Source organism: Gopherus flavomarginatus, chromosome 2 (assembly GCF_025201925.1).
Source record: "Gopherus flavomarginatus isolate rGopFla2 chromosome 2, rGopFla2.mat.asm, whole genome shotgun sequence".
Classification (NCBI taxonomy): Eukaryota; Metazoa; Chordata; order Testudines; family Testudinidae; genus Gopherus; species Gopherus flavomarginatus.
The window spans coordinates 162,370,326-162,395,259 of record NC_066618.1 but is presented as its reverse complement, the minus strand read 5'-3'; the positions used below and the strand labels follow the sequence as shown (position 1 = coordinate 162,395,259).

At 41.3% G+C, this 24,934-nt stretch overlaps 1 protein-coding gene across 1 annotated transcript in view; it reads left to right on the top strand.

Annotated features, from left to right (window-relative positions):
* Window positions 1-24,934, top strand: part of XPO7 (exportin 7) — an 81,913-nt gene that overhangs the window by 16,129 nt on the left and 40,850 nt on the right. The window contains exons 3-4 of the mRNA XM_050940374.1: window positions 22,494-22,640; window positions 24,728-24,821. Coding sequence (XP_050796331.1) covers window positions 22,494-22,640; window positions 24,728-24,821 — 241 coding nt within the window. The remainder of the gene's footprint in view (window positions 1-22,493; window positions 22,641-24,727; window positions 24,822-24,934) is intronic.

Genomic DNA, 24,934 nt, shown 5'->3' with positions numbered 1-24,934 from the left:
CTTCCAGCCCTGCCACTCAATGTGTCTAAAAAGCAATATGTATTTGGATTTTTCTAAAAATCAAACTTCTTTTCTAAAATGCTTTTAACAGCTAGATGTCTCAGGAATAGATTTTTGTAATAGGAAAATCTGAAAAGTATTTCCGACTACTTTACAAATGTGTGTAGTTAAATATTGGTAGTAACTGTAGAAGTAGCCTCTGTGCTTAGGAATGTCTCATGAGTAGAGCCCTACCAGATTCACAGCCATGAAAAACACGTCCTGGACTGTGAAAGGTGTGTTCTCTCCCCGCACCTCCCCTTCCCGAAAATCTGGTCTCTTGTGTGTTTTTACCCTATACTATACAGATTTCACAGGGGAGACCAGCATTTCTCAAATTGGGGGTCCTGACCCAAAAGGGAGTTGCGGGGGGGGGTCACCAGGTTATTTTAGGGGAGTTGCGATATTGCCACCTTTACATCTGCACTGCCTTCAGAGCTGGGCGCCCAACCAACAGCAGTCACTCTCCAGCTGCTCAGCTCTGAAGGCAGTAGCGCAGAAATAAGGGTGGCAATACCATGCCATGCCATTCTTACTTCCACGCTGCTGCTGGCAGAGGCTTTGTATCCCGTCCAGCAGCTGCCATACTCCAGATGCCCAGCTCTGAAGGCAGCACTGTTGCCTGTAGCAGCGCAGAAGTAAGTGTAGCAATACCACAGCCCCCCTACAATAACCTTGCAGCACCCCTCCACACAACTCCCTTTTGGGTCAGGACCCTACAATTACAGCATCTTGAAATTTCAGATTTAAATACAGCTCTTCCCCGATATAACGCTTTCCTCGGGAGCCAAAAAATCTTACCACGTTATAGATGAAACCACACTATATCGAACTTGCTTTGATCCGCTGGAGTGCGCAGCCCTGCGCCGCTTCTCCTCGCTTCCCTGGAGCAGTGCTTTACTGCATTATATTCGAATTTGTGTTATGTCGGGTCACATTATATTGGGGTAGAGGTGTAGCTGAAATCATGAAATTTACTATTTATAAAATTCTCTGACTGTGAACTGAACTCTGAATTTGATAGGGCCCTACTCATGAGTAGCCTGGATCTTAGCACCTGATTTACTGAAATGGGGAACGTTTACTTGGATTACATAGGATTATATTCCCTGTTTTCATAAAATACTATGGAGTTATTAACCTGTGGTTAAAAAGACTCCAGAGACTTAAAAAAAGGAGCTTGACTTGTCCAGATGATGGCATCTTTCATCTGATCACCCTATACTGTATATCCGGCAAAGTGATTTCACTCCTGCATAAACAAGTGATGCTCACAATGGCTTCACTACTTGCCTTGTTCCAGTTCAGTTGGAAATGGTGGTTGACCTTCATCAAATGTAGTGGGCAGGAATACAGGGGAAGTGCTAACTTCTACAGGAATTAATTTAGTTAAAATCAATTTTATTAAATAAGGTAGTGTCTCACTTTCATGTAATGAGAGGCACCAAAAGGTTTCTTAAAGTGGGGAAAATAACTAGAGACCCTGGACAAACATCATTCTTGTGAAGGAGCTTACTACAAGAAAGAAACCAACAGAACTCCACTGGCCATCACCTACAGTCTTCAGCTTAAACCTCTCCAATGCATCATCAGTGATCTACAACCCATCCTGGACAATGATCCCTCGCTTTCACAGACCTTGGGAGGCAGGCCAGTCCTCACCCACAGACAACCCGCCAACCTTAAGCATATTCTCACCAGCAACCACGCACCGCACCATAGCACCTCTAGCTCAGGAACCAATCCATGCAACAAACCTCAATGCCAACTCTGTCCACATATCTACGCCAGCAACACCATCACAGGGCCTAACCAGATCAGCTACGCTATCACCGGTTCATTCACCTGCACGTCCACCAATGTTATATATGCTATCATGTGCCAGCAGTGCCCCTCTGCTATGTACATCGGCCAAACTGGACAGTCCCTACGTAAAAGGATAAATGGACACAAGTCAGTTATTAGGAATGGCAATATACAAAAACCTGTAGGAGAACACTTCAACCTTCCTGGCCACACAATAGCAGATTTAAAGGTAGCCATCCTGCAGCAAAAAAAAAAACTTCAGGACCAGACTTCAAAGAGAAACTGCTGATTTTCAGTTCATTTGCAAGTTTGACACCATCAGCTCAGGATTAAACAAAGACTGTGAATGGCTTGCCAACTACAAAAGCAGTTTCTCCTCCCTTGGTGTTCACATCTCAACTGCAAGAAGAGGGCCTCATCCTCCCTGATTGAACTAACCTCGTTCTCTCCAGACTGATTCTGGCCTGCATATTTATACCTGCCTCTGGAAATTTCTATTACATGCATCTGACAAAGTGGATATTCACCCATGAAAGCTTATGCTCCAATACATCTGTTAGTCTATAAAGTGCCACAGAACTCTTTTATTGCTTTTTACAGAGCCAGACTAACATGGCTACCCCTCTGATACTACTGTATGAACATCTAAGTGCCTTGCAGTGAGGTATATTTTTAATACGAATTATGTGGATTGATAATCTAAATTTTAGTTGAGTCAGGACTTTCAGACTTGCTTCATGTAAAACTTTTAGCTAGATTAAGCTCCTAGTCTATGTAAGTGCAACTAAGAATTGTTCTCATTATACATAGTTCTTGCTTCATAAGGTTCTAAAACAGGGTAAGTTGCAAAGGCTTCTTTTCGTCTTATAAGTTCTTACAGTACTTATGCATAGAGTCTTTCATGGATACAAAATTTGTATCCGCATACGGTCTGCGATGTGCAAACATGGTCCACAGAGATCTGCAAATGTGGATATAAAGCAGGTGTCAAGGTTCCTTCCCCACTCTGAACTTTAGGGTACAGATGTGGGGACCTGCATGGACACTTCCATGCTTAATTACTAGCTTAGATCTGGTATCGTGGCCACCATCCAGAATTTCAGTGTCTGGATCACTCCCTGTCCCCCCAAAACTTTCCCCTCCCTGGGTAGCCTTGAGGGACTTCACCAATTCCCTGGTGAACACAGATCCAAACCCCTTGGATCTTAAAACAAGGAGAAATTAACCATCCCCCTTCTTTTCCCCCCACCAATCCCTGTTGAGTCCAGATCCAATCCCCTTGGATCTAAAAACAAAGAAAAATCAATCAGGTATTAAGAAAAAAAAGGCTTTTAATTAAAGAAAGAAAGAGGTAAAAATCATCTCTGTAAAATCAGGATGGAAAATACTTTACAAAGTAATCAGATTTATATAGCCCAGAGGAACCCCTTTTAGCCTTAGGTGCAAAGTTACAGCAAACAGAGGTAAAATCCTCTCAGCAAAAAGGAACATTTACAAGTTGAGAAAACAAAAATAAGACTAACATGCCTTGCCTGGCTGTTACTTACAAGTTTGAAACATGAGAGACTGGTTCAGAAAGATTTGGAGAGCCTGGATTGAGGTCTGGTCCCTCTTAGTCCCAAGAGCGAACAACCCCCAAAACAAAGAGCACAAACAAAGGACTTCCCCCCACCAAGATTTGAAAGTATCTTGTCCCCTTATTGGTCCTCTGGTCAGTTGTCAGCCAGGTTTACTGAGCTTCTTAACCCTTTACAGGCAAAAGAGGCATTAACCCTTAACTATCTGTTTATGACAGCAGGGCTCTACTTATGCAATGGATCAGGTTACTGCTCCATTAAAGCACTGTGATTTGAGTCGAGCTTGCAAAGTCTCTGCTGTGTTTATTTGGATCTTGCTATTTCTAAGTGTGTCACAAAACTGCAAACCCAGAACACAACTGGTTGAAATACATGTTGTTTCCAGCTGATCAGACAGAACCGGAAGTCAGTTGATCTGCTCCTTCATAGGAGGGTTTCTTTATCCATTTCATTCTGTGGGACTAAATTGGCCTTTGCAATGCCTCTTTTTTTTAATTATTTTTCATTATTTTTTACACTTGCAAATTGGGATGCAAATTGCTACATATGTAAGTGCCACTAGCATAAGCATCACATACTCACTGAAGGCACACTTTTATATTACTAAACTAGGCACATGCTTATCATTCCTTCTTTTAATACCCTGTAACCAACTGTCGTCCTTGTTGGAGAAACGGAGCTGAGCCTCAGTGAAATTATGCTGCGATGTTTGTTTCCTTCTGAGTAGTTTATTAAATAGTTCTGCTGTTGCATGTCAGCAGTTTCACCTCCTACTCACACTCTTTCATTCTTGTTCTTAGATTATAAGCTCCCTGGTGCAGGGATTGCCTCTGTTTATGAGCAGTGTAGAGTGTTGAGTGCCTTTTTGGTCCTAAAGAAGTGATAAACTGTGGTAGCTCATTTATGGTAGGTGTGGGTGAAGGAGGACCGGTCTTGCAGCATGTTAAAAACTATATATGTACCTTTTTGTCAGTTTTTATGAGTGATCTGCCCTGGAAACACTACACATTTTACCACTCATAAGGAAACTCATCCGCTGAGTTTGCATCTCAGGAAAATCTGTGCACAGCACAATCCCATGCTAAATCAGAAATGATGCCACAAATCATTGTTGGATTCCCAAGTCTGGTATTTGCTTCTCTGGGTCGGCAAGTGCTGAGAATTTTGTATAGGAATTATGTTCATCACCTTGTAACAGGTGCCTCGAGTTGTTCTACAGTACCTGAGTAGGAGTGGCATTGCTAGACTCTCTAAAAGAAATCCCATCCAGCTCACCTTGGTTAGAAGAATGTTTGCTTTAGGGGAGAAAATGGGGAATTTTTTATTGATTCCCTGACAGATGCAAGGAGATGCCTATGGATACTACTGCAATAAATAATTGTGATGTGCTGGAAGTGCATAAATAGTAGGGCTGGCAGGTGATTTTAAAAAATTAATCACAATCTCGCGCTTAAACAATAATAGAATACCATTTACTTAAATATTTTTGGATGTTTTCTACATTTTCAAATATATTGATTTAAATTACAACACAATACAAAGTGTACAGTGCTCATTTTATATTTTTTTATTACAAATATTTTCACAGTAAAAAACAAAAGAAATAGTATTTTTCAACTCATCTAATAAAAGTACTATACTGCAATCTCTTTATCATGACAGTTGAGCTTACAAATGTAGAATTATTTACCAAAAAAACTGCATTAAAAAATAAAACAATGTAAAACTTTAGCGCCTACAAGTTCACTCAGTCCTCCTTCAGCCATCGCTCAGACAAACAAGTTTGGTTACAATTTGCAGGCGATAATGTTGCCCGCTTCTTGTTTACAATGTCAGCTGAGAACAGGAGTTCGCATGGCACTGTTCTAGCTGGCATCACAAGATAGTTACATACCAGTTGCGCTGAAGATTCATATGCCCCTTCATGCTTCAACCACCATTCCAGAAGTGCCAAATGCAGCATACGTTTCCTCAATTATCTCAAACGGGAACTGTCAGCGTGGCTAAGTCAGAATCTATTGAACTAAACCTGCTTAAAGCTTATTGCAACCCTTGTATGCAAAGAGTGTTTCTTAAGCAACCGTGTAATATAAGATCAATTCCACAGCCATTTCCTGAAGACTCCTTTTTCAGTAGCTGTGTTTTTGGGGGTATTTATCATTTGAAGATGATCACACACTGTTTATATTTGATGTGTGGAAAACACTGGTGACAATTTTACTTTTATGCTTTCTGTCTTAACTTTTTTTTCAGTCTCCTGTTTATGCTTTATTACTCTGTCAGCTCCACAGATATTCATTCTCACTGGGAAAGCACCAAAGCCGAGACATTTTAAAGAACGGGTACCAGAGTAAGGCCTCCAAGTCAGTGGCTGATATTTCAAAAGTGCTGAGAACCAGCAGCTCCCACTGAAGTCAACAGAGGCTACTGGATACTCAGAATTTTTGAAGATCAGATTTGGGTCCTAACGTGAGACCCCTGAATAATATGGTGGGCGTTTCGTTTTGTTTTGTTTGGGCTTTTTTTTTTTTTTTTTTTTTTAAATCTTGGCCTAAAACTTTTGGCTTTTCATCAGTACTGAGGCAATTCTCACGAATGTCAGCAGCTCTATTAAAAACAAAAAAAAAAAAAGACACACAAACCCCATCATACTCTTCAGAAATGGATGACCTGGGTGGAAAAAACCTGGAAACTATATCTACCTATAATTTGCTTAGGGCTAAAACTGTATGCGGTTGTAAGCAGATGCCTTTCCCTAACCATTCTCAAACAAAGTTCACACACTGTAGGATAAAAAAGCTCATTCCTTTCCTGGAGTTTGGCGTGTTAACAAAGAAGGAAACAAAGAACATAAAAACAATAAGGAGTCCGGTGGCACCTTAAAGACTAACAAATTTATTCAGGCATAAGCTTTTGTTGGTGAAAAACCCACTTCTTCAGATGCACACAAAGTTCATCCCAGGCCTTCAAAGGTTTGGTGTTTCCTAGCTGAGGAATGCTCAGCCCACACTCTAGATCAGGAGTAGGCAACCTGTGGCACGGGTGCTGAAGGCAGCACGCAAGCTGATTTTCAGTGGCACTCACACTGCCTAGGTCCTGGCTACCAGTCTGGGGGGCTCCGCATTTTAATTTAATTTTAAATGAAGCTGCTTAAACATTTTTAAAGCCTTATTTACTTTACATATAACAATAGTTTAGTTATATATTATAGACTTATAGAAAGAGACCTTCTAAAAACATTAATATTTTTACTGACACGCGAAATCTTAAACTACAGTGAATAAATGAAGACTTGGCACACCGCTTCTGAAAGGTTGCCGACCCGTGCTCTAGATCACCTGTAGAACTCCTCCCTTAATCTTGTTAAGATGATGAACTACCTGCCTCAGTCAGTCAACAGTATCCCCTTAGCTATTACCCAACAAGACATTTGCCCCCCCTCCTTCCCCTGGCCTGCTAACATGATGAGGTGTTTCAAAACACTAAGAGCATGTTACAATGGTCTTGGCCCAAGAGAGAACTTCTATACCCATTTTTGGGGAGGGAAATGTATCTGCTCATTTGTTTCTCAAGTTTGTTGGTTTCATGCGTTGTTCTTCCTTAATGAGAAGATTTATACAACAGATGGAATGATGTCTTTTAATAGGCAGCAGGTTTAAAACAAATAAAAGGAAGTTCTTCTTCACACAGCGCACAGTCAACTTATGGAACTCTTTACCTGAGAAGGTTGCAAAGGCGAGGACTATAACAAGGTTTAAAAGAGAACTGGATAAATTCATGGAGGTTAAGTCCATTAATGGCTATTAGCCACGATGGATAAGGAATGGTGTCCCTAGCCTCTGTTTGTCAGGTTTTGGAGATGGATAGCAGGAAAAAGATGACTTGATCATTACCTGTTAGGTTCACTCCCTCTGGGGCACCTGGCATTGGCCACTGTTGGTAGACAGGATACTGGGCTAGATGGACCTTTGGTCTCATCCAGTACGGCAGTTCTTATGTTCTTATGTATGTTGTCTTTGAATCAAGAAACTTGCGATTTCAAACAGTGGCATAGCGTGCTGCACTTGTGTAATACCTTTCATCAGAGGATCTCAAAGCACTTTGCAGCCATGATGGGGGATCCTGACAGTTAAAATTCAACACTTAAATTTTATTTAGCTTAATGGGAGCATAGGAGGGTAGAGGAGAAAAATGTTTGTTCTTTTATCTCTGCATATTTGTAAGGTTTTTAGGTGTATAAACAAACCTGTTAAAATTGTATGACTCGTACAGAATCCCACATGGCTTCTGTTTATATCCAGGTGATGAGCTAGTAAGGAATAGATACTGTCAAATGGGGGAAGGAGCTATAGTCAATTTTCTTTTCAGCTGTTTCTGCTCTGAGTCTATTCCTCTTTAGATGTAGGTCAGGCCTGAGGAGTGTGAATAGCTACTGACTCAATACACTATTGTTAAATTTTACTTGTGAGTCTTAGAATAATCAGTTTCACCCCACATTTAGAAAATATCATCCATGTAACATGGCAAGGCTTCAGCATGCATCCAATGTGTGTTATAAAATGTTTGTTTACAAATAAATTGTAATCCTGATCATTTGTGTGCGGCAAAGATAAAAAGAAGGCTAGGGGAGGAAAACTTAAACATAATTTACTGAAAAATGGAAATGCTAAATGAGTTAAGTATTTAATCAGAGAAACTAAGCGTGCAGAACTGTTAGCAAGTGTGTATGTGATAGTGGTTTGCTTTTTCATCTAGTGTCCCATGTTGTCACTATGTGTGGCTATATGAAAAATTCATTCCTAGATCAGATACGTTTAAACATGAGGTTATAACAAATACTTCATCTGAGAAATGACTGAAGTTTCAGGCTATCTTATGGCCTTACTTTTCACAGTGTGAAATATAAGAGAAACTTGACATTTTACCACTTTTACATAGGATACTTTAGGCCTCTAAGTAGAGTGTTTACAACAGAGTATTTTACACTACTGTATTAGAATTTCAATATTAACATGCTAGGAGTGCAAAATAACTTTTTGGGAACAATGCTGCATTGGCAGGGGAGAGAGTTGATGACCTCCTCACTACTTTGAGTGACTCAGTTTCTTTCTTCCTTGTGTCCAAATTGGCAACCTAAGTTGCTGTGACACTGTTGCAAAGTAGTGTTACTAAGGGTATGGCTACACTTGAAATGTCAAAGCGCTGCCGCGGCAGCGCTTTGAAGTGTGAGTATGGTCGGAGCGCCAGCGCTGGGGGAGAGCTGCGCCAGCGCTGCACGTAAACCACATCCTCTACGGGTGTAGCTTGCAGCTTGCAGCCATGCTCCCAGCGCTGCGGCACTGATTACACTGAGGCTTTACAGCACTGTATCTCGCAGTGCTCAGGGGGGTGTTTCTTCACACCCCTGAGCGCAAAAGTTGCAGCGCTGTAAAGCGCCAGTGTAGCCAAGGCCTAAGTAGAAGTGTTGCCTAGTGTCATCCGCAGCCAGGATTGCTGGATGCTCGTCCATTTGACACTGTCAGTTAACTGCTCTGTTTCTGTTTCCATACATGTTAAATGGATTGTTTCCAGTCTCAAGTGTGTTGTGAGGTTTAGTGTTTTACAAAGAGCATTTATTGAATGAAAGCTGTTATGGACATAAGTGTGCTTTTGTAACTTTTTGACATCCTCTTTCCTTTGGGTCCTTTTCTACTTAGGTGCCTTCCACTCATTTTAGTAGTGTTTGTGTTTAAATTGTAGAACTCAACTAGCATTTTAACATTTGAATACTTTGCTGTCTCATGCTTTAACCCTTATCTAGTATATACAGGGTTCCTGCTCTACATAATCACTATACTTCATGGTATTTTAATCTTGGTAAAAACAGTAGATATTGCCTAGTCTCTGAAGTTAAATAATCCCCACCTATTTGTTACTCCTAACAGCAGATCATGTGACATTCAGAAAATTAGTCATTGCTAGAGGAAAGCTAGTCTGATTTTTCTCTTGCTCTCTGCTAGAGGAGGGAGAAGAAACTCCTGTGTTCTTCCACAGTAACTTTGGTAGAGTATGCTGAAGGCTTAGCATTGCAAATTTGGTTTACAGCATTGGGACAGTTGAAGTGTTCTGCCTATTAATGGAATAGGTGATCTAGTTAAGGCACACAAGGAGAGAAATATCCATCAGTGAAGATCTCCCTAAAATAGCACCTAAAAAGATTTTCATCAGAGACTGTCATCTGATTGGATTACAGTGTGTAGTGCAAATGTTTTCTTGCTGTTGAGCACATTCAATTAAAACATGATATTGCCATTCATGGACTGAATCTGACAAATACAAGGACATTCCAAGTTCAGCCATCCACTCCATCCTTCACTTGCCCTGTTGTGCTTTGGTATTTCTGTATATGTGCCATAAAAGATTCCTTTACGTGATGTCCCTTCTGCGCCTCGATACTTTGGGCAAGCTAAGGGAATGTCAGGCTAATTTTCACATGAGGCTCAAAGTTAAGATGAATTAACTAAAGATGTGAAGCTCCTGTGCACTAAACCCCCATGTGGAGGTTGTCGTTTGGAAGTAAAGTGGCCTTAGTCTGGTTTAGTTTAATGCACATTGGTTAAATTGGATTAAATTATCAGTTAGTTAAATCACTTTGCACAGACACACTCAGGAAAGTTAGACAAGTCCTGAGACTTAATGGCAGTATCTTCTAATGTTGTATACTGTATATGATGATGAACCTCAACAGCAACATCATTGTGACTCAAAATTAAAATAAAGCTCTCCAGAGGAATGGGCTGGAATAGTTCCAGTGTTTGAATTTGGTGCTTGTGAAAGTAGTGAACTGATGATGCTTCTGAGATCATAGGCATAGGAACTTCAAGCACATGCTTGTATGCTTTTCTGAATGGGGGCCATTGAGAATAGGGGCTATGCAAGATCCCCATCCTCTCCACAACTTTACCAGGGCTCTGCACGCTTTCTCATATACCTCCTGTTTCTCCTGAGTAGATTGCTAATTCCTCTGCATTGTTCCCAACTGCACTGTGAATTTATAGATATGGACCTATTGCCCTTCAGAGGCTAAAACAACTTCACCTTGTGGCTTATGCTGCAGTTGGAACCTAGGCTTCCAAAGTGGAAAGGAAGGCTTGTATGTTAAATGGCATGACAGTGTGTTAACCTTCATCCCCAAAGAGGACAGTTTTTTGCAGACTCTTCTGGGGTTGGATAGCAGTAATATTTCTGCCTGTTGATTTAGTTTTAAATTAATCAAATCTTCATCTTTCTTTGCTCTGTTCACCTCTGCTTGTACATTTGTTATACATCACAGCATATGCTCAGGAATTGTAGATTGTGTGTATGTCTCCACTAAAGCTGGAAGGTGTAATTTCCAGCTCAAGTAGATATACTCACACAAGCTCAATCTCTGGTTAGTGTGGTAGCTCTGAAGTGTAGCTACCCTGAATAGTCCTAGGGTCACAGATGGGATCATACTCAGGCAGCTAGCCCCTTGTGCCATACAGCAACCATTCTGTTTTTAGTGCACTAGCTGGATCAGAGCAAAAGCAAGCCTGTCTGCTTTAGCTGGCGCTCACACCTTCCAGCTCCATTGTAGACCTACCCAAAATCTTTTCCCCCTCAGCTCCAGCTGGCCTACATTTCTACCTGCTAAGCAGTGAACAATCACTAAAAACAGGCATTTCAGTGCTGCTGCTTGCAACACTGGTGCTAGTAATAGCTTGGCAGGCTGTTGTTGTGGTTTAGTGTATCTTAAATTAAAAGGACATCGGCAGTCCAACGTGAAACTTTCCTTAAAAGTTCAAGATCTTGGAGGTCCTCATTCTATATCATTTTCTTCTATTTCATTGCTGAGAAACGTTTTAAAGAATGAAAGCAGATGGAATAACTGATTTTTTTTTCTCATCCTCTCATGTATGTATGTTATGGTTCTGAAGCAGTTAACTAACAAACCTTATTCTGAGTGCTAGGCTGACACTGATCATGTTTTGTGTACAAACAAGGATGATTTGTCATGACAAGTGGAAAATGATGTTAAACAAAAGGAGCTGTGTTTATTTCAACAAAGTTCAGAACACTGGTGGAGAAGAATCAGTGTTTGCCAGAAGGCAGAGAGGCCGTTCATTAGGAGGAAAATGTTATAGCCAAGCCTCTAACAAAATATTAAAGAATGGAAAGTAGTGTGAAACTATGTACAGTTGGTTGTAAATCTTTTTTTGTGTGTGTATCCTTTTTGTTTTTAACTTTGGAAGTATAATATTAGATCATTGTTTAGTAATTCATATATAGGGCCTGTCCTGCTGATTGTGTACATTGTCATAGCTCTATTGAAGCCAGTGGAGCTATGCTGACTTACAGCAGCTGAGAATCTGGTCCATTGTCATTTGTGAAAATAACTGGTATTTTATTAAGATCTTGCAGAAAAGCTAAGGCACAAAAATGAGTTAAACCTAGCTAGGGACATAAAAGGCGATAAGAAAATGTTCTTTAAATACATTAGAAGCAAGAGAAAGATGGAGGAAAGTGTAGGCCCTCTACTTAGCGGCAAAGAAGATCTAATAACTGGTGATATCAAGAACACTGGGGTGTTTAATGCCTACTTTGCTTCAGTCTTCGCTAAAAAGATGAGTGGTGATTAGATGCTCAACACAGTTAATATTAACAACTCAGGGGGAAGGAACACAAGCCAAAATAGGGAAAGAACCAGTTAAACAATACTTATATAAGTTAGATGTATTCAAAGGAGCCGGGCCTGATGAAATTCATCCTCGGGTACTTGAGAGCTAGCTGAATCTAACTCAGAACTGTTAGCGATTATCTTTGAGAACTCCTGGAGGTTGGTTGAGGTCCCAGAAACTGAAGAAGAGCAAGCATACTACTTAACTTTAAAAAGGGGAACAAAGAGGACCTCGGAATTATAGACCAGTCAGCCTAACTTGGATACCTGAAAAAATACTGGAACAAAATTACTTAACAATCAGTTTGTAAGCACCTGGCAGATACTAGGACTAAAAGGAACAGTTAGTACGGCTTTGTTAAGAACAAATCATGCCAAACCAACCTAATTTTCTTCTTTGGCAGGAAAGTAGTAGATATATCACATCTTGATATTTTTAGTAAGACTTTTGGCACAGTTCCACATGACGGTGTCATAAGCAAGTTAGGGAAATGTGGTCTAGATGAAATTTATTATAAGATGGGTTCAGAACTGGTTGAAAGACCATACTCAGAGTAGTTATTAATGGTTCACTATCAAATAGGGAAGATGTATCTAGTGGGACCTGTGGGGGTCAATCCAGGATCCAGGACTCGTCAATATTTTCATTAATAACTTCGGTAATGGAGTAGAGAGTATGCTTATAAAATTTGCAGATGACACCAAGGTGGGAGAGGCAAGCACTTTGGAGGTTTGGATTCAAATTCAAAACAACCTTGAGAAACTGGAGAATTAGTCTGAAATCACAAAGGCCTGGTCTACACTACGCGTTTAAACCGAATTTAGCAGTGTTAAACCTATTTAACCCTGCACCCATCCACACAACAAGGCCCTTTATATGGATATAAAGGGCTCTTTAAACCGGTGTCTATACTCCTCCCCAACGAGAGGAGTAGCGCTGAAATCGGTATTGCCATGTCGGATTAGGGTTAGTGTGGCCGCAAATCGACGGTATTGGCCTCTGGGCGGTATCCCACAGTGCACCATTGTGAACGCTCTGTAAAGCAATCTGAACTCGGATGCACTGGCCAGGTAAACAGGAATAGCCCCGCGAACTTTTGAATTTTGTTTCCTGTTTGCCCAGCGTGGAGCTCTGATCAGCACAGGTGGCGATGCAGTCCCAAATCCAAAAAGAGCTCCAGCGTGGACCGTTCGGGAGATACTGGATCTGATGGCTGTATGGGGAGACAAATCTGTTCTATCAGAGCTCTGTTACAGAAGACGAAATGCCAAAGCATTTGAAAAAATCTCCAGGCTATGATAGACAGAGGCCACAGCAGGGACTCAGCACAGTGCTGTGTGACAAGTGTAACGGAAAGCCAAAGAATCAAATGGACGCTCATGGAGGGAGGGAGGGTGTACTGAGGATTCCAGCTATCCCACAGTCTCTGCAGTCTCTGAAAAGCATTTGCATTCTTGGCTGAGCTCCCAATGCCTGAAGGGTCAAAAATATTGTCGCCAGTAGTTCAGGGAATATGTCGTCAATTTACCCCTCCTCCCTCCCCCCCCCGAAAGAAAAGAGAAAAAAAACGTTTCTCGCCTTTTTTCATTGTCACCCTATGTCTACTGCATGCTGCTGGTAGACGGGGTGCTGCAGCACTGAACACCAGCATCCCCTTCCCGATGGCAGACGGTACAATATGACTGCTATCCATCGTCCTCATCAGCCCGTGAGTGCTTATGGCTGGCCTCGGTGAGGTCGGCCGGGGTCACCTGGGTAAAAATGGGAATGACTCCTGGTCATCCCCGGCAGATGGTACAGAACGGCTGGTAACCATCTTCATCATAGCAACTGGAGGCTGAGCTCTGTCAGGCTCCCCACCCCCGCTTCATGTCTAAAGAAGATTCTGTACTGCCTGGACTATCATAGCAGCGGGAGGCTGGGCTCCTCTCCCTCGCCACCCTTTAATGTCCTGCCTGGACTATCATGGCAGTTGGAGGGTTCCTCCCCCTCATTTTATCTCACTAAAAAGTCAGTGTTTTTTATTCCTGCATTCTTTATTAGTTCATCACACGCATGGGAGGACACTGCCACGGTAGCCCATGAGGGTTGGGGGAGGAGGGAAGCAATGCGTGGGGTTGTTGCAGGGGCACCCCCTAGAATGGCATGCAGCTCATCATTTCTGCGGGATATCTGGGGCTCTGACACGGAGCGGCTGTGCTCTCTGGTTCTCTAGTACACTTGCCCCATGTTCTAGGCAGGACTGACTCTATTTTTAGACAAAACATAAAGAAGGGAATGACCTGGGGAGTCATTCCCATTTTTGTCCATGCGCCCCCGACCGACCTCAGTGAGGCCAGCAGGAGCATCCATGACAGCAGCAGACGATATAGAACGACTGATAACCGTCATCTCATCGCCAATTTACAATGGCATGGCAGACGGTGCAATAGGGATGGTAACCGTCTCTGCTACCTTGCAAAGGCAAATGAATGCTGCTGTGTAGCACTGCAGTACCGCATCTGTCAGCAGCATCCAGTACACATACAGTGACAGTGACAAAAGGCAAAATGGGCTCCATGTTTGCCATGCTATGGCATCTGCCAGAGCAATCCAGGGAAAAAGGGCGCAAAATGATTGTCTGCCATTGCTTTCACGGAGGAAGGATTGAGTGACAACATTTACCCAGAATCACCCGCGACACTGTTTTTGCATTGGGATCTCAACCCAGAATTCCAATGGGCGGGGGAGACTGCGGGAACTATGAGATAGCTACGGGATAGCTACCCACAGTGCTACGCTCTGGAAATCGACGCTAGCCTTGGTACATTGACGCACGCTGCCGAATTAATGTGCTGAGTGTGGCCGTGTGGACTCGACTTTGTACAATCTGTTTTACAAAACCGGTTTATGTAAAATTGGAATAATCCCATAGTGTAGACATACCCAAAAATTAAATTCAATAGACAAGGGCAAAGTACTTCACTTAGGAAGCAAAAATCAAATACACAACTACAAAATGGGGAATAATGGGCTTATGTGGTAGTACTGGTGAAAAAGATCCAAGGTTTATAGTGAATCACAGATTGAATATGAGTTGTCTACATGATGCAGCTGCGAAAAAAGCAAATATCGTTCTGGGATGTATTAACAGGAGAGCTGTATGTAAGACACAGCAAGTAATTGTCCCTCTCTACTTGGCACTGGAGAGACCGCAGCTGGACTAATGTATCCAATTCTGGGCACCATACTTCAGGAAAGATGTTGACAAAATGGAGAGAGTCTAGAGGAGAATAAAAAAAATGATAGAAGGTTTAGAAAACCTGACCTAGGAGGATTGGGGCAGAGGGGGCATGTGTAGTCTTGAGAAGCTAAGACTGAGGAGAGACCTGGTAACAGTCTACAGATATGTTAAGAACGGTTATAAAGAGCACTGAGATCAATTGTTCTGTGTCTTCTGAAGGTAGGACAAGAAGTAATGGGCTTAATCTGCAGCAAGGGAGATTTGAGGTTCTATATTAAGAAAAACTTTCTTAACTATAAGGATAGTTTAAGCTCTGGAATAGGCTTTCAAGGGAAGTTGTAGAATCCCCATCAGTTGAGGTTTTTAGAACACAGGTTGGACAAACAACTGTGAGGGATAGTCTAGGTTTACTTGATCCTGGCACAGCACAGGGGACTGAACTGGATGACTTCTCAAGGTCCTTTCCAGGTCTACATTTCTGGGATTCTGTGTACAGGTGGTAGATTTTAACAGGCAACTACATTATTAAGATCTTGCTTAATGGGTAATGGAATTGCTTTTGTGATTTCTCCAGTCTTTGTAGGTGCTTATCTTGCATATTCATTCATTAAGAACCTAAAAACATAGCAAATAAAGAATATGAATATTGAATACGCACCACGGTATTGCTTAGACTGAAAAAGATGCCTAATGACTAAGGCTGTTCAGAAGAATGACTATTCTAAATTGTCCTAGAAGTGTGTCCGTTGCTTAGAAAAGACTTACAGACTTTTTCATCCCTGTGTGCCCTTGGCTCCATGTTGCTGGTGTTGGCATTTCTAATGGGCTATATGATGTTCTGGGGAGGGCAAAGCAGAATTATTGTGGATTTGCTTGCCTCAGCGGCGTGCTAGAAGAGATATGCACAGAAGACTGGCTCCTCGGGAACAGAGTAATACAGCAGAACAGAACTACCACTTCATAGTACCTCTTGCTATTTTACAATCAACTTGATCATTTATAAACAGTATATTTGCTTCTGGACTGAACTTACATGGTCAGACTTCTCTACAAAGTCAGTTTTGCCAGGCCAGTTACAAAAGACTGAAAATAGGCTTGTGGTGGAAAAATGACAGATACAAATGTTTAACATCTTGGTCATGTGAACAGTGTTACTGGAATACAGTATATAATAAAGTCATGGACAGGTCATGGGCCATGAATTTTTGTTTACTGTCCGTGACTTTTACTAAAAATACTCATGACTAAAACATAGCCTTAAACATTAGCAGAGAAGCTCATTTGAAAAACTAGTGGAACTGACGGATGAGGTATTAAGGAAGGGTGTATGGATAACTTGTTGCACCTTAAATAGCATGGTTGTTTCAGGAATTTGTCTCTTTAGAATGTCTTGTTGATTCCACTTTCTGGCACTGGATTCAGAGAAGGATGTCTTGCATTTTAGGCCAAAGAGGAATCCATGATTATGTCCTCTGACTTCCCTGTTATTAATTTAGTTATATCTTTAAACTGCTCTGCTTTCAGACTTAGTAAGGGAGGAAAGTGTGATATCAGCACAAAAGTGCCTCAAATCTGAGGGATTAAAATTATTTGTTTATGGAGCTGAAGTGTAAATGCTAACTTTTTACATTCTAACTTGAGCCTTGTTTGAGGAGCTCAAGCCTTGGGGTTTTCAGATTGTTTGTTTTATTTTTATCAATGTATCCCGGACTGATAAAGCAGTCTTCTGTATAACCTATTAGTTGGCAAAAAGTTTACAGGTAATTGTCTAAAACTCACTAGTGATCCAATATGCTACTGGATCTAGAGTAAGAGATCTCTGGATTCAGGGCTCTGGCTAGGGCTCTGGCTAGAACTTCACAACCAACTCCAGCATTGTGTGCTCCTTTTCCTGATCTCCAGGCAGTTTGCCTGGATTATAGCTGAGCTAGTGGATTTTATAATGGAAATTTATCTGCTGGACTGTAGCTTTCCAAAACAAGGTACGAGGCCTGGTTTGAGAGGTGAGTCCTTCCACTGCAGAGAACATGTGTAATACATGCTTGGAAATCAGAGGGCAAGCTCCTGTTAGCGAGCATTCTATCTGCTGGCATGAGGGCATTCGACAACTGAATGTAGCAGCTGTATGCTGCCCTTAACTGATTTGTTTTGCATTCCATATAGCAAGGTGCACCTTGCTATGATGAGAGCAAGAAGATTAAGTGTACGCCAGCTCAGTCCCTTTCAGCCACTTGCACATTCCCATTCCTTTGGAATTAGCGCAAAGATGGAGTCACAGGGCTTTGTTTTGAAGTCTTCCTACTTTTGTATAAAGTTTCTTTTGTGCTATGATTGTTTTGTCAGTTTCTGAAGAAGCTGAATTGAGGAGACAAAATCTTCAGTGCAGCAAAAAGTTCCAATGAACATAATGTGGGACAGGGAAGAACAACTTGCACAAAGTTCCTCCTTATTTGTTGCTGGTAGTGACATCCTAATGGTTTCACCCATTTCAACAGCAGAGCATCAGAAATTTCTGTTATGACTGTTGTATGGCATTGCTCTATTTGTGCAAGAGAACATGTCCACCTGTACTCTATTGTGATGGCTGAACTAGCTAACAGGGTTAATTTGGTCTTGCAATCTATACTCACCTAACTTGTTTTGGAGAGAAATATGATGCTCATTTTCCAAATGAGGACATTAAGGTACAAAGATTGAGGTTCACTTACAATTCACCACTGCAAACCTAGAATGCAGCATAAGGGCTGTTGAGAGAGTCCATTTATTCATGTAATTACTTTACCAGTGTGAGGGCATAAATATCCATCAGTGATACTTCTAAAATTAGAATCAATAAGATTTTCATCAAAGAGAATGATCTGATTGGAGTACTGCGTTCTGTGGATGTTTTCTGGGTATTTGAGCCTATTAACAGTAAAACTACTATTCGGGCATTGCTTCTAACCAACAAATGGAAGGAAATGCCGAATAAAAGCATCTCCTTCATCCTTCACTTGCCTATTCTGCACTGGTTATTTTGGTGCACATTAATGTATAATATCTAATCCAATACATGGATATGTTACAGGTGATCTACAAAGCAGGAAAAAATGGTTGCTTTGATGTGTATATACAATAGGCCAGAAGGCTATCTCTTCAAAATCTGGGGAGAAGCAAGGTTTTGGGGCTGTCTAGACACGAGGCAAGCTGCACTTTAGATCCCTTTTAGATCCTCTCCAGTGCACCTCTTTGACATATTTCACTACCTTCACCTCGTGGAGGTGGATTACCAGGAGTCCCAGCGCTCACGCGTGACCACAGTCACACTTCGAAGTGCTGCCGTGGGAGCAGTTTGAAGTTTCTAGTGTAGACGTAGCCTTAATTTAGACTGTTAAATGAAACAACAATCTTTTGCTCAACTACAGGTAATAGATTTATTTTAAAAACAAAAGGTCACTACTTATAAATACAAACTGAAGTCACTGTAGATGTGTATATTAGACAAGTTGCACCCGGAGAATTAAATGGATTTAAAATTAATGTAATTCCCCTATGCAAACCTCTCTAGATGCACATAAACCAGTTTAAACCTTCCTTAAGATAAATCAGTATAAATTGGTAAATTTAGTGAATTAAGCTAAATCAATTTAAGTAAGGTTTAAACCCATTTAAGTACTTAAATGTTAGGGGTATGCATTGAAAATTTTTAAAAATTGATTTAGTCACACCAGTGCAACTTTTCTACAGTAGACTAGATGATAGATTTACATTCTCAAGAATGTAGCTGATCTGAGACACAATCCTCCAACAAACAAGTATGTCCCCACCTTTGCATAACAATGGAGGGTAACAGCGATAAACATAGTTGGGGTGGAAGAGAAATTATATTCTCCAGAAATTTGAAAAAAATAATATAAATAGTCAGAGGCCACCTTCACAAGGAAACTGTATTGAAATATATAATCCCATATCAGCTCTAGATAGCACTTACTTCAGTTAAAATAGTCTAAGAATTGATAAATAATCTCCTCTAGAACCGGAGAGAAAATCAAACTCGAAACACCCTATTTCACCCCCAAATGTCAGCTGTCTTTCGTTCCACAGGAACCTGAGTAAATGGATGGGACTTGCACAGATATAATCCATTTTGGATTATGGGATGGAGGGAAGAGGAATAAATTCTGAAATTAGAGTATTTGAAGGCCTTTCATAGAGAATTATCTTGCTGGCAACTGTTTCTTAAACAGAGGAGGGGGTACTCTAGTTGAAGTGCTTCTGCTAACCTCAGTCTGTCTGTACTGATTGAGAAGGGAGGGTCTCTCCAGCAAGCAGGTCTCAAGCCCAATAGGGCTGTCATAGGTCAAAATCAAGACCTTAAACTAATCATGCAGCTCAGAGATTCATTGCTTACTAGGAGTCATCTGGGATGGAGAGGTGTTAAGAGACACTACCTAAGGCTATATAAATATACTTGGAATAATGCACTGGGTTTTCGTTCTTAAGCATTCAGCCTTTTTTACTGATCCCATCTCATCTCTAGTCCCTCCAAGAAGTTCTTTCTCTCTTCCTCTATCCTATTGAGTTCCTCCCCTGATAAAACGTCTTTGTAATGCAGTGTTCTGTGTTCCTGATCCTTCAGTCCCAGGCACAAACACTTGGAACTTAAGGGAGGAAAACAAGTTGAAAATTTAATATTAGAAATCCTTTGGTAGCAAATAAATTTAAAATGTTTACGAAGCACAGAATACTTCCAGTCCCACTCTGAGGAGGACGACATGTATAGTGGAGGGGAAGCTGTGCTAATAATCTGTACTTTTAAATAACTTCAGCATAATTCTAAGGACCTTCTTAGTAGAGGTTTTAGTGTGCGTGCAGAGAGTAGTTTATTCTGAGAGCAAAGACTGAAGTTTAGAGGCAAGAATGACAGTAAAGAGTTGGGGGATAGGAAGGGCACCAGCTCAAAAGGTACATTCATGGCTATGTTCAGGCTGGCAAGCTGTCTTGGCAGCAATACATGATGCTATTACACGGTAGCCAGCTGTTCAAGCAGACACTTGGTTACTCCTGCTCCCTGGCCAGTAGTGGATTGGGTATAATAATGGAAAGCTTGTTGTGTGTAGTCTGAAAGCAAAAGCAGCAGCAAAAATGATTGTGAAAATGCCCCTGGGATAGTTGGTATTTAGAACTATGTTAGTGATTCTCCTGGAGGAAGCTCTGTAACTTGTTATATCTTGAAGGGCTGATGTGATGGGAATATCAGTAACTGAAGGAATTGGTGGGGTTTTTGGAGTGGAAAGGAAAAGGTATGTTGGCCACAGAAGAGCAATTAGCATCCCATGGTGATACAGGCTTCTTTACTTTTCAAGATAGAATATCGCAGAATTGGTTCAACTTGCCCCTCTTTCTCCCCTCACCCTCAAATCCGTATCCTACTTTTATTATTATAACAGAGAACCATAGGTGTGCATAGTGACGGTATAACTCCTTCTATAAAAAGATCTATGACTTACAAGCTAATGGCTTTAGCCTCCTGGTAACCCTGCATCATAGGTAAGTGTTGTATCCCCATTTTACAGGTGAGGAAACTACGACTCTGATCCTGTCATTGCTAGGTGAGCAGACCCCATTGAAGTCAGAGGGGTTCCATGCAGGCATATGACCTCATCTGCATGGAGCTTATTGCGGGATTGGGGCCAGAGATACAAAGGTGTGACTTATTAAAATTCACTCAAGAAGCATGTGGTAGAGTTGGAAATAGAACCCAGGCTCCTGACCATCCTCAATACATTACGAAAAAGGCCACACTCTGGGTAAAAGTTGAACTCATGGGAGTGAGTGGCATTTGCTCTCTTTCAATATGCTAGGGAGGGGTAGGAAGATAGTGCAAGAGACATTCTTAGGTAGGGGGTGTCATAAACAGATAAGTAAGAGTTAATAGAACAGGAGTACTTCATGTCTCTTTTGGCTGTAAAGGGTTAACAAGTTCAGTGAGCCTGGCTGTCACCTGACCAGAGGACCAATCAGGGGACAGGGTACTTGCAAATCTTGAGGGAGGGAAGCTTTTGTGTGTGCTGTTAGTTTTTGGTGGTGGTTCTCTCTGGGTTCTGAGAGTGACCAGATGTGCAACCAGGTTTCTCTCCAATCTCCCTGGTACAGGTTCTTATAGATTCAAAATAATAAGTACTAGGTGATAAGGCGAGTTAGGCTTATGTTTGTTTTCTTTATTTGCAAAGGTGTATTTGGCTGGAAGGAGTTCCAGTTTGTATTTTGCTGAAAGGATTTTAATTTGTACTTGTATACTTAGGCTTGGAGGGTATTCCCAGTGTCTACAGCTGAAAGACCCTGTACCTATTCTATTTTAAATTTACAAAGATAATTTTAACTGTTTTTTCTTTCTTTAATTAAAAGCTTTTATTGTTTAAGAACCTGATTGTTTTTTTATTCTGGTGAGACCCCAGGGGACTGGGTCTGGATCCACCAGGGAATTGGTGGGGAGAAAGGAGAGAAGGGGGGGAGAGAGTTTAATTTCTCTGTGTTAGGATTACTTTCTCTGTCAGGGAGAGTCTGGGAGGGGGCGAGAGAAGGAGGGAGGAAGGTGAATTTTCCTCTCTGTTTTAAGATTCAAGGAGTTTGAATCACAGTGATCTTCCAGAGTAACCCAGGGAGGGGAAGCCTGGAAGAGGCAATGGTGAGGGAAAGGATTTACTTTCCTTGTGTTAAGATCCAGAGGGACTGAGTCTTGGGGGTCCCTGGGCAAGGTTTTGGGGGGACCAGAGTGTACCAGGCACTGGAATTCCTGGTTGATGGCAGCGCTACAAGTACTAGGCTGGTAATTGAGCTCAGAGGAATTCATGCTGGTACCCCATCTTTTGGATGCTAAGGTTCAGAGTGGGGAATTATACCATGACACGGGGTCTGGCAAGCTGTCTGTTACTCTTGGCCAAACTGGTGGTGTGAGGGGGATTTCTCATGTGCCCATCAAGCAGCAATTGTTTTGTGCCTAATTCAGGTGAAGATGGCCATGAAACATCTAAAAAAGTAGCATAGGCTGAAAAGCCAGGTATAATTTCAACATACTCATTCCTTAAAGATGTGCTGGGTTGCATGGCTGAGTCACTACCTGACAAAACTGTAAAAAATTGTTTTAACTGATTTTTTTTTTTTTTTTCCCCTGTGGTCATTCCATTACAGAGCCTAGCCCAGCTAGAGAACCTGTGCAAGCAGCTGTATGAAACTACAGACACCGCGACACGGCTCCAGGCAGAAAAAGCCTTGGTCGAGTTTACCAACAGCGCAGACTGTCTGAACAAGTGCCAGCTCCTCCTTGAAAGAGGAAGTGTACGTAGACAATAATAATAGATTCAAACAAACTGGCATTCAAATTTGGCATTTTGGGTGAATGCTCTGAATGAAAGAGGGAAGCACATTAGGTACTGCATACCCAGTAAGCTGGAATGTGTCTCATTCATTAATGTCTTCTGCATACCAGAATTAAACCTGCAGTTGGTTCTGCATTTTCTGTTGGTTTAGAAAAAATTGGAGTGTACCCACTAAGAGGTTTCCCTTTTTGAGGAATTCTGCTTAGATCATAAAGCACATCTAATCTACAAAGATAAGTACACTTAGACACAGTTATGAAGTGTGGTCCAGACTTGATATAGCATAGTTGTTAGTTTTGGGGAGGAGTGGGGGGAGAAGAGGTGTGGAAGGGGTTATTGTGATTAGGAACACAGAGTATGGCTCTATAACCATGCTAGGAAACCGTGTGTGAATTTGGGCTAAAGTGTCACTAACACTTCTAGCAGGAGAGTTACTGTTGCACAATCATTCTGGTTTTGTCCATGTGTCTGTTTATGCCAGTAGTGTGAATCACATGAAAAGAACCTGTCCTTTGATTGGTTCTTGATTAATCTTATGGGTCAATCCATTATGCAGCCTGATCTAAGAATACGACGTTCATTCTGAAAGACAAATTCTCTTATTTCCACTGCTTTTTAGGAGTTCTAAAATAGCTTGGAAGACATGATCAAAGATTAAAATCCCAGCGTGAGATCTGAGACTCAGATGGGATTAAAACGGAGTTTGCTTTGGGCCATTTTAGCTTACTACTAAGAATCTCTTAAAGCAAAGGTTAGCCTCTCCAATAATGTCCTCAAAGCAATCTAGCAACAATTTCAACCATGGGAAATAAGAAAATTTTTTATCTTTACAGTACTTTTTTTTTCCCCAAGTGGTCACTTGATTCACTTTGTGGCAAGATAAATCATGCTTAAAATTGCTTGGTCACAGGACCTTTGAGTCTATTAGATCAGTGCCTTGCTCACAAAAATCAGGAAACATTAGCCACCACATCTCAAAGGATCAAGGAACCAGACTGAGATTGGGCACTGTACAGTGCTGTTCCAGCTGAACACATGAGCTGAATTTTTGATCTCTTGGTGTTGTAAGTTGGTGTGTGTGTGTGTGTGTGTGTACTCCTTAATTTCTTTGGAATAAAAAATAAATTAGCCTCTGGGTTTCAAATTGCATTTGTGTCTACCGTGGAGGAACCAGCAACTAGCACAGGGCAAAAGGGATGGGTCAGTTTTAATGGTAAGTCTCTAATGCACAGTTTTATTACTTTGAATATAACCCATTATGTATGTGTAGTCTGTGTCAGATTGCCATTTTGCAAAGCTGATGCACAAATTGGATGGTCTGACTCACTTACATTAAACTTTCTTTGGGCATATTACTATAAATGGGTTTCTGGTCTCTTGGATTCTTGGGCTAAGTTATAGAGGCAAATCCTTTTTATAGTACTGGGTATTATTTAACACAAGAAACACTTGCAGTTATACTGCCTACAATTCATAGAATCTCATACTGCCTAGGATTTCTGATGGTTCACTCACATTATCTGTATCCTATTCCCTGGATTAAATTAGTTAGTAATGTCCATTGGTCCAAGTGCTATTCTGTATGATATATAAATAAAATATGAAGGAGGAGGGAAAACTAACCTGTTTTGTAGTTAAGTGGAAGAAGCGTTTGTATAAAATCTAGGACTGAGCGTGCAGGAACACTAGCATGTAGCATATTGCTATTGGCACTTGTTTCTTCCTGCTTGTCATAATTCTCTCCGCCCCTACGTGGGGGCACACAGGTAGAGGGTATGTTATGCTTCTGCTGTTGTCATCCTGTTACCTTTTGCATCTAGATGCTCTTTTTAAAATATTTTGGATAAACTTGGTGTATACAGAAACAAGGAACTAAGACGGTCCAGAGCATTTAGACTTGTGAACTAAGCTAATATTGAAGCCTAAGTTTCCAGAGACCTGAAAGTTATTGGGTTAACGTAGTGCACAACCACCTTGTCTTCAGCTGTGGCCTCTTTTGTACTGAAACTTGATTAAACCACTGCTTGTTGTGTTTTTTCTTTACAGTCATCCTACTCCCAATTATTGGCAGCTACATGCCTTACAAAACTTGTGTCACGCACAAACAACCCTCTGCCATTGGAACAGCGAATAGACATTCGTAAGTAGAAAGCTTTCTTTTCTCTAGCCAAGCCACTGGCATAGCCAGCAAATACTATGGATGATGACTAATAGTGCTACATTGTGACAGGAAGTCTTTCTGCAAGCTACTAA